Source organism: Ruditapes philippinarum, unplaced genomic scaffold, assembly GCF_026571515.1.
Source record: "Ruditapes philippinarum isolate M1 unplaced genomic scaffold, ASM2657151v2 ctg8702_1_1_1_1, whole genome shotgun sequence".
In the NCBI taxonomy this organism is placed as follows: domain Eukaryota; kingdom Metazoa; phylum Mollusca; class Bivalvia; order Venerida; family Veneridae; genus Ruditapes; species Ruditapes philippinarum.
The window spans coordinates 75,718-87,169 of NW_026857548.1; the positions used below are offsets into that span (position 1 = coordinate 75,718).

General features: G+C 32.0%; 1 protein-coding gene across 1 annotated transcript; it reads left to right on the forward strand.

The window, feature by feature from the left end:
• The first annotated feature begins 234 nt into the window (after nucleotides 1-234).
• On the forward strand, nucleotides 235-2,445 carry LOC132750125 (uncharacterized). Its single transcript, XM_060740066.1, has 3 exons — nucleotides 235-660; nucleotides 879-1,097; nucleotides 1,423-2,445. Exons 1-3 carry the CDS (start codon nucleotides 354-356, stop codon nucleotides 1,641-1,643), a joined length of 747 nt encoding a protein of 248 aa, XP_060596049.1. The 5' UTR covers nucleotides 235-353; the 3' UTR covers nucleotides 1,644-2,445.
• Nucleotides 2,446-11,452: the final 9,007 nt, after the last annotated feature.

Here is an 11,452-nt window from a genome sequence, read left to right on the forward strand (position 1 = left end):
AAATATCTGCCTTATTTTGCTATAATGTATATGCGGATTTATTTATTAAGTTTTTATTGGCATGCATGCTTAACTGAATAATGATATAACAGCACAACCTTTGGAGAGATGTACTCTGTAGAGCAATCAACCCATAAAAACAGAGCCGATTCTGTCCAAAGAACATAACATCTCTTAGCACTAAAGTGTCTTGTCCTTACGGGGTTGTACTGTATGCTGAAGGGAAAAGTAAAACACATTGTCATAAGTTTTCGGATTTTCAGTCATTTAAAACGTGAAGATAAATATAGATATTATCATAGATATTCTATTATGTATTTTTGTTTGAAGATTGCAATTTTCCCCTGATAATCATGATATTAAAATTGAACGAACTTCTTACAAAATCTTGTACTTTTATTTTAATACTCGTGCCATCAGCAATAGCAATTTGGAACAAATATTTGATGATAAATTCGGATAGCTGGAGGTTTACTAACGTTTTTCGACATGAACAAAAAATACAAAACATAGAATGTCTTGTTTTGTGCGACCAAACCGTTGGATGTGAGACCGTGAATTATAATTCTAAGGCAAAGTCGTGCGAGCTTTTATATCCCGGCCTGTGGGTACCAACTGCCCCACTAGCAACGGAATCAAGTTGGGTTGTGTATTACAAAGGTTTGATTCTCTTTTATATTGTAAATTAAATATAATTACTTTCATTAATAGTTAAAAAACATTGTGATTTTTTTAAGAAAAGAGTATTTTTATTTTAAAATAAGATAAATTTCTTTCGATATATCTCTAAATTTATCAAATGAGTTAAAGTGCGTAAACATGTTAAAAGTTCAAATCAGCTATTAGATATTCAAATAATCTATTGACGTATTTCATAGGTGCCAAGCATATTATTGCCGCTAGTGTTTGGCAGACGTCAACACGTGTACCGACCAATGCACATTCAGCAGATTTGGCCGTTGACGGAAATCGCAACAATACTTTTGTAGACAGGTGTGCTCACACTGATGACTACCTATCTTCTTGGACAATCGAATTTGAGCATGAGGCTGAAGTGTCTCATGCCGTTGTCTACTTATGGAATGATAAACAGTACAGTAAGTTGTGAACTGCATAATTGTTTACGTGTATACAATAAATTCAAGTATATCATATACTCCGTTAGTAGTTAAATCATAGTGAGTATCATTTGAATCATTATAATTATGTGTGTGGTAGAAACCATAACAAAATGATATTACCTATAAATTACAAAAAATATATTGTGCATAAAATCATAAATGGAAGATTTAAAATTAATCTCTCTCAATTAACGGGTGTGTTTATCTGTGTCTGTTGAATTATTAAATTGCTTTTTTACACTACCTTAAGAAAGATGTTGAATTCGAATAGATGAAATTGCTTTTTTTTCTATATTTTAAGATCACAGAAACACAAACTTAACATTGGTGATTTCCGAAACACGTCAAGATTCCGACAACAACATCGGCACTGTCTGTGCAACTTACACTGGACCCCCTGCATCCCCCCTTCCACCAGTTAAAATCACGTGCACACAACCTGTTACGGGAAGGTTCTTGAAGATCAATCACAATTATTATCATCACCTTGCTCTGTGTGAAGTCGAGGTTTTTTCTACTTAGATAGAGCACAATGTCTTCATGTGTTAACTTAAAGCGGCCTTCAGTTTTTATTTTATGCTTTGAAGCAAAGAACAATAATGTGATGTTTCAAACTGTTTCAGTAATTTTATCCTTAAAAAGTTCATCATGTCACTGTTATATTGTTATTTAAAGCTGCACGCCTCCAGATGAGCAAAAATATTTCAATAAAATCACACCTGAGAAAAAATGTACTAAAAGTTTTAGGAAAAGTAAAGAGATTCAAAATTCTAGTTACAATTTACATGTTATATGCGATTAATGGCCAATTTCTCAGTAATTATAACTATATTTCAACTGCGATACTTACACAGTAAGGGCATTTTGTGCATATTTTAACATCATTTTGGTAATTTACATGGGTGAAAGTGCCATTGATAATGTGTTAATTGCATTCTTTTGGTAATTTTACAATATTTAAACTGTAAAATACATTTTCGAATTTTCATGAAAATTTGCATGATTCTGGAGGCATGCTGCTTTAAAATTGCTGAAAGTCATATGATACAGTTCATTGGTTTTATGAAAAGGGAAGTTTGTTCCTGTTTTGTTGTTTCATTTTAGCACATTGAAATAGAATGTCTAAGATTTTAATCAATAAGAACAAAAAATTTATATACTCATTTTCAAGCCAATCTGCCTTTATTTTAGAAGTAATGATCGATGGAGTGATAATGAAAAGATTTTTGCTGATATCAGGCAAATAATTGAGTCAACACAAACAGATCTCAGTGACTATATTTCTATCTGATTTCTGTATAACTTTAATTAAAAATTGAATATCATGTGCACATTCTCTAAAAATATGACAATAACTTTACCAATCAATTTATTTTTGAATTGTATCTTGAACTGATATGTCAGATAATAAAACGAATCTCAAAAAGCTTTCATGGAGTTGAATGTTACTGAATAGTTATTATTATTGTTAATAATTTATCAATAATAATTAGTAACCTTCCCAAAAAGCAAGCATCAAGAAAATGAAAAGTAAAAGTTTACTCCAAATATTGAGATTCTTTCGAGCGGTGTATAGTCAACGCGAGCTTCATACTACTAGCTTCGAGTAATTTGTAGAGATCCGTGGTTAAGCATGCGCAACCGACTAAAAAAGGAAAGAAAAAGGAAAGAGTGACCAAGTGTTGATGTTTGGTGCGCGCATGATTTTTTCTCTCTTCCCTATCGGAAATATTCAATTTTTTGAAAAATAAAACATTTTATAGAAAAGTCACGTAACAACCCCCTCCCTCGTCTCAGAAACAGTTTCAGTATTGTATTGGGTATGATTTTTTGGAGAAATAAGTTTTAACTGGACCAATTTGCGTCCTTAATTTGTCCTTAATCTTTATCACGTGGCACAATGCATTATGTCATGCAAATGTTCAATTCAAATCCACGATATGGAATCCTATGAAGCAAAATTGTGCCGTTTTCGCAAATACATATTATTAAGCCATGGCTATTGAAAGAATATCTAGATATTAATATGTCGAAGAACTGGATAAAATCATGTTGTTTTTGTAAAAACATTTTAAAACAACTTCAATTAATGATGAGCTGGGTAATGAAAATTTGAAAGAAACTGACGTTGAAAGACGTACCAGTTAATTGATTCAAGTAACATGCCATTATATTTCTATTGGCGTCGTGGTTTACGTGATAAAAAAGTAATAAATTAATGTTGTTATATTTTTATGTTCCTTTGTGATCATTGATTCCAACACTTTTACTGTTGAAGATATAAAAGTTTGAACCCCAGTGTAATTGTGTGTAACAAATGATGCACATACATGTCGTTGTCTTAAATAAACAGACTCAATTAAACCCAATCTGCAAAGAATTTCATATTTCCGTGTTTGTTTTCATTGATTCTAAGTTATGCTATATACTCTCTTTATTTGTTTTGAAAATTTGTTGTCGCTCGCTTCGATTAACGTACATACGATACAAAGGAACTTGTGAAAGGTGTCAAGTGATGTGTGGCAGCTGTAAAATGTTGCCCAGTACTTCACTTCAGTGTTGTTATATTTTCCTGGTCCTTTGGGATCATTGATGCAAGCACTATTAAGAGTTGAAAATTGAGTACCGCTATGGGGCGTGAGGATCTATGTTGCACATATTCATTATCCCTCATGTACAGACTCAGTCAAACCGAGTCTGCAATTCTCTAGTAATTTTGTTGTTATTTATGCTTCCGAGGGTTCACTTTGTTTCCAGATTTTTGAAGGTCATACTTTATAATGAATTCAAATGTAGATAAGTTTATATCAATAATGCCTATTTGATTTACCAAAAAAGGTTCAGAACATATGAATATTTTAAAGAGGATATTGCATTACTACTGTTTACAGATGGATATTTTGGATAATTATAACGCATTTAAGTGTCTATTCTTGTGCCATTTCACGATTTATTTCAGATATTTACTTCGTTAATTTTAGATTAAACTGTCCATAATCCATTCTTCTTGCAGAATACCGAACGTTGAATTTCCATGTAATATTTAAGTTAAACGGTTTTTTTTTGTAGTTTTTGTGTGCGTTCTTTTTTCACGGATTGAACAGCAAGCTAGTATATTCATTATTTTTAAACAAAGAACTTTTTCCATTCAGTATTGATTGGATTAAAAATACAGACATACACACAAGGGACTAAGAGCATTTATTGAGTAATCTCGTCTTATATTCTAGAAATTTGATTGGTCACAATTTCTGAAGTAAACCTCTGAAATTCTCCAAATCCTGTAAACAGAGCAATGTTTGTTATGAGTGTTTGGACAGGAAGCATAAAAATGATAGTGACGTCAGTAGTCATATTTTTGGGGGGAATTTAACGTGTAGAGATATCGGAGGCGTATTCAGTGGTATACTGGAAAAAAATAACATTGAGATAGGGCGATTTAAGAAGGAAGCGGTGTTTTATTCCTTTTTTGTATAAAATGATTAACACGGTTTCAATTTAACTTAAAAATGCACAAGTTGGTATTTTATCAGTTTATAATGCATCTTTGTTTTCCTCTTTTTGTGCCTTTAGGTCAGACACTCACATTGATATTTCCATAGACTTACATTATAAGAAATGGTCCCTTATCCTACCTTAAAATTCAGTTTTCATGCTAAAGAGGTATTTTTTCTAGCAGAATGAAATGCCTGACACATAAAAATGTTTCTGTTATATAGGGGTAGCCGACCAAATTTTTTGCAAATTGACTTCAAAGAGGATTACCCCCCATTTCATTGAAATTTTCTGCTGATCACAGGACTGACATACACTTTTTATAAATGCAAATATCCAAGTCAAAATTATCACAGAGACTCATGAAATATTTCATTTTCTTCAGAAAACATTGTAGTGTTACTTTTTAAATTAGTTTTTATACTTAAAAACACCCCACTTTCATCCAATCGCCTCATGTATAAACTGAATCATACGGTTTTCCCTGCACTTTTTTTCAGCCAATCACTGGCGGTGTTACAATACGATACCCTGACCTACAGTATTTAACCTTATCAATTTATCTTTCATTGTGAGTTACTTGAACCACAGATTTACATTACAAGGATCGGACACTTTCGTTTAGCTTAAAGTCTTGTCGCGCGCATGCGCGGAATCGCACATCGGATAAAGGTGGACAGAATGAGAGATGGCGGAAAGTGCGGAGTGCGAAATATGACAGATTTTCTCAAGAGTATGTGATGTTATTGCAGCTTTGTGAAAAATTATACACATATGAATGTATTAATACAGTATTATTTTGTGTCGCTAAAGTATTAATATATGAAAATATGCCGATAGAACGATGCAACGCTTAGTTAAAAAATACCTAATTTAAAAAATATTCGCCCATTGTTTAGGCGATTCAGATTAAAATAATTCATTTTTACATGGTTTAATGGGTGCATTGCAAAAAATGTTTCTTGGTTGCTTAAAAACCTTTAGAGAAATTCATGTTTGAAATTTGTCTTTATTTCTGTGAATTATTTCCAAATGATTTGTACAATTTTTATTTGATTACCTGTATATTAGTATAAATATAGTAAATATTCTACTAATAATTGTATTAAATATATTTTCAGATCATTCTAGACAAGCGTTCATAAATAGATGCATTCATTAGATTGGCAAGGAAGAAACTTTTATTGGCATGCAGAACAGCTGTTTTATAATATTTTTTTTTATTTTGAAACAGATTTTTTTCATAGTTATCCTTTACAATTCACGTCAAATGATTTATTTGTCATATGTTTATTTTCATTATTTTTCGAAGAAAGGGCTATACAAATTAAGTTGTTTATTTTCTATTTCATTTATAAATGTTAATAAAGACAATAGATTTACAATGTATTTATATATATCCTCTTCAGAATCATTTTCTTATCACACATTCCATGGATTGTAGTTAAAGACCGCGTACATACAAAATATACATTCAAATTCTATTTGTTTTGGAGATTGAGTGTTGCAATTATCACATGTAACCTGGTAATGAAAGTTTGAAAATAAAGTTTTTCAATTATCACTTGTTATCTGGTAATTAACCCCCTTCAAAAGAAATTAAACTTCAAAGAAATTTAAGCATGTATAAAAAAAATAATCAAAAGTTACTTTTTTTCGCATAATACTGACTCAAACTGTAAAGATTTTTTTATTGTTTTTCTAGCGTTACATTAAAAAATATCAGAAATATCTTTTTACATGCATTCAAATAAAAAGAATAATAAAAATATACGAGTGACATTAAAAAGGCCGAAATCGAGACAGCGATACGAGAGTACTTTTAAAACTGTTACGATGATTGTCTACTTCACTGCACCGACTTTTGAAAACAGATTTACAAAAAATAATAATGATATAAGTGATGAATAAAATTTAAATATTCTATGAATATGGCTTGTAAAGCCCGCAATACATTACCCGTAAAACAATTGTGCGTTAATAAATTTGACTACATAACCCAATAAATCTTAAACATTGCATATTTGATCATCTGTGAATAACTTACATCGGCTTTTTTTATTTTGAAATTGAATTTATTATGTTACCATAATAATAAATTTCAAATACCTGATTTTATATAAAAAATGTAAGTTTACCACGGATTTCGTCAAGTTAATATTTTAATCGTCGTTGCGGACAGATAAACTGTACCTTTAAAAAATAAATTAAATATTTGAATTTAACAAGCATTTTTCTTCAAAATAAACTTTAAATTTCCAAAATCGGATAATAAATGGAAAAGCTATATGGTATTTTGTAAAGTAGGTATCCGTTGCGAATGGGCATTTACGATTAGCGCCGGTAAATTATCGATCGATGTACCTTTATCGGGTGCACGACAAGATATCTAAGCATTATATAGGGTTAACTGGGAGTGTCCGATCCCTGTAATATAAATCCGTGCTTGAACAGATATATGTCAAATAATAAAACGTATCCCTAAACACTTTCATGGAGTTGTATTTAACTGAATGGTTATTATTATCAATAATTTATCAATAATTATAAGTAACTTACCCCAAAAGCAAGAGTCATTAAAATGAAAAGTAAAAGTACACTCCAAATGTTGAGCTTCTTTCGAGCGGCGTATAGTGAACGCAAGCGCATCAGACCACTAGCTTCCAGAAATGTGCAGTGAATACGAAACCAACTTAAAAAGGAAAGAAAAAGGAGAAAGTGACCAAGTGTTGATGTCTCGTTCGTGCATAATTTTGTTTCTGTTCCTTATCGGAAATATTCAAATTTTTAAAAAATATAATATTTTATAGAAAAAAAGTCACGTAACAACCCCTCCCCCGTCTCAGAAACAGTTTCAATATTGTCGTGTATGATTTTTGGGAAATAAGTTTAAACAGGATCAATTTGCATCCTAAATTCGTCCTTGGTCTCAATCACGTGGCACTATGCATTATGTCATGTAAATGTTCAATGTTGGGACCACATCCAAATCTAGGATATAGATATGGAATCCTTTGTAGCAAAATTGTGCCATTTTCCCGATTATGTTTTTTTTAAGCCGTGGCTATTGAAAAAATATCTAGCTATCAATTTGTTATCGAAAAACTGGATGAAACCATGTTGTTTTTGCCAAAACTTATTGATATAAACTTGAATTAATGATGAACTGGGTAATGAATATATGGAAAAAACTGATGTTGAAAGTCGTAGCAGTAAATTGATTCCAGTAACATGTCATTATATTTCTATTGACAGAAAGGCATTTTCTTTTGCAAAATTTCTTGTGTGATTAATAATGCACATCACCACTCCACAATGTCTCATGTATATAGAGGATATCAGATGAGTGAAGATTAATAGCTAAATTTATTGAAAAAGTTGGACACAATCATATTGTTTTATTCAACGATTAATGCTGCGCCGTGGTGTACGTGATAAAAAGTAATAAATTAATGTTGTTTTATTTGTATGGACCTTTGTGATCATTGATACCAACACTTTTAGTGTTGTAGATATAAAAGTTTCGACCCCAGTGTAATTGTGTGTGAGAAATGATGCACATACATGTCGTTTTCTTAAATAAACACATTCAATTAAACCAAATCTGCAAAGCATTTACCTTTCCGTGTTTGTTTTCATTGATTCCAAGGTATTCTATATACTTTCTTTGTTTTGAAAATTCGCTTTCGCTCGCGCTGATAAACGTATATAGTATATATTCAATTTCCAGAACAACAAAAGTAGGGCGTCAGACTTTGTACAAAATTCAAATGGAGACAAGTTTATATCAATTGGGCATATTTCTAACGTAAATGATTCAGTACTTTTAAAGTCACTGACCTCCAGATGGTAAAATGAAAAAAAAATGAAATAAAATTTCAAGTTAACAGTAAATACTGATCTAGTAACGTTTAGAATTTTGACAAAAGCGTTAAAGGAACTCCACTGAGGTTTTTTGACATGATGGGACTGAAAATATTTTTACCAGGTGATTGTACCATTTGATGTACGTTTAGACCACTAATCTTTGTGCAAAATTTCAGATCATTCGCGCACTTCATTTTTCCAGAATAATTATTCAAATTGTAAAAAAATGACCCAAAATGTAAAACTTCCAAAATGTTGTACTTCTTAATATCGAAACAAATAATGCATTCAAAGGAGACATGATGTGTATTGCTTTGAAAATTCTTTCTTGCCAACTTCAGTAATCCTACATAATGCCATCCTTTTAAAATTCAGTACAGAGCAGCTTTGATTTCAGACTTGGTGGGGTGCAATTTTGTATTAAAATGCAAACTAGAATATAATAATATAATTAATATTAATATTTCACCTTGCTACAATTTGTATCCAAGCCATTACAGCAACAGCAATTAATCAAAGTTAAGTGCAATTCTGTTTCAGACACCGGCGAAGCCTCAGATTCCTAAGAAAGATGTAAGTTTTGACAAAACCCACGGGAGGGTCGTAGAATGTCAGACGTGAGAAACGGAAATCCTTTTAGGTGGAGAACATTTTTTGCTATGCTACAATTAAAATTTTGTCGATAATTATTATTGCACTGTTGCAATTATGGATTAAACGAAGGTGTTAGATGATCTGTAGGGATTGAGGAATGAATCCGAGACTTTAGTTATTATGTAAGATATATGAAATTCAAGTACAAATGTGTATGTTTAAACAAACAGCAGATGTTAAAACATCATTCGATCATCAACAGCGGCTGTGACCAAGTGGTTAAGGTCGTTGACTTTAAACCAAGTGCCCCTCACCGCTGTGGGTTCGAATTCCGACGGGGACTTTGGATTCTTTCATGTGAGGAAGCTATCCAGCTAGCATACGGAACGTCGGTGGTTCTACTCAGGTGCCCGTTCGTGTCTGAATTAATGCACGGAGGGGTACCTGAGGTATTCCTTCACCAGTAAAGCTGTAACGACGCCTTATGAACTTTACTGTGTCAGTGTGACATAAAACCGAATTGAAAAAAAACAACAATAAAGATCATGAACAGTGTATCGGCTTAAATTCATTACTATTGATTAATATATGTGATTCATGAAGCATTGTTTCTTATTCTTCTTTAAGCAGCTTATGCTATATTTAAAGTTCCGTTCCAAATACTGCACTGTTAGAATAAACCGATTAACTATTCAAATTAAATGTGACATTCGGCTTATTTTCATTGTCAACGTAATTTATTATTTCATAACCATGACGCCCTTCGCAAAACGACGGGACATTATTTCTTTGAATCTAATGCGTTTATGTTACATGCAACAAAATTATATCTTCATGTTTGTGAAAGACGTTATTGTAATGCCGATTCGGACACAGAGGTTATAATTGAAATCGGAGGTATTTTTCAAAAATGGTTGCAAATATGGTAACATGTCTTTCTTTTGTATCAAACTGCTATGATTTCGCTTTCATGATGTCAAAGTCACTTATAATAAAACAAGTTCCGCATCCAACTCGTAAGAAAACAAGATCCTACGGGACAAAGGTTAAACAAATATATTGATTTATAAATGTGCATTTATAATTTTGGGAGTCAATATGTAATTATCAATAGGAAAATACAGCCGAAATGCAATCAACATATTTCAGCTTATCATCAAAATCATCAGCAACATGACTATTTCAATTATTATAAGGACAATCATCATTATAAGAAGCAATCGTATGACAACCATCATCAATATCATAACCAACATCATGATATTCAAACAATCATTCATCGCAATCATCATCAACAGCATTTATTTCCAATAAGTATGATGACCATCATTATTAAACGGAAGAACAGCATAATCAACAATGTTATCATCATTATTTTCATCATCATCACAATAAGTGTAGTTGCTCACCATTTCTCAAATTATCAGAAATATTTTGAGAGCACTATCAAGATCATAGGAATACTGTTCTGCAACATAACTCACCATCATTCATCTTTTGTCCCATAGTTAGTGTAAGAATTGCTGTATTTTGACACACTCCTGCACTTAGAATATGCCCTTTCCTATTCCTTTCCTATGGGCACAGCTAATTGAAAATAATTATTCTCAGTGACTTTTGAGCTGCATATGTGATACAATCACAATCACTGTCCTTTGGGTGCAAATGTCTCTATGTTCATGACCTGCACTCTAATCAAGTACCCTTTGAATACCATTTAGCAGCTCTACTGACAAAGCTATTAGCTATAGGTACATTTAATATTAGTGACTGTTATAACATGACACTATCAACAGATTTTTAAAAAACGTAATGATCCAGTAGGCTGTATCAGTTTAAATGATATTATTCAGATCGATATAAGGCTCAAACGTCTAACGGAATGAAAATTATAGGAAAAGGCCCGCGTAAAATGGTTTCTTTTTGACTGGCAAAAGGCTCTTTAATGTACACAATGTCTCAGAAAGTTTGTAAAAATTATAAACTAGAGAGAACCGTTTATAAACCTTTTGTCAGATTTCTTTGCAGATTTGATTTTGTACTAGTTTGGAGGATCTCCTTTTTGGTTGGGAAAGGGCTTTCGGCCTTATATTGTGTAACGAACACCCTCCAATCTAGTACAAAATCGAATCTGCAAAGGAATCAACCACATGGTTTATTAACGATTGTTTTTTTACGTAGATATCTAAGACTTTATATATTGACAGAACTAATTGCCTGTCAAACAAGCGTCAATTTTACGCGGGGCCTCTTTCTAAATCTATCCTTCCGTTAAGCCTCAGATCCTTATATTGCTGTGAAGAAGGTCCTGCAAACTGAAACATTCTACCATATCATTAGATTATTTTAAGTACGTAGCGTTTATTCAACAATGG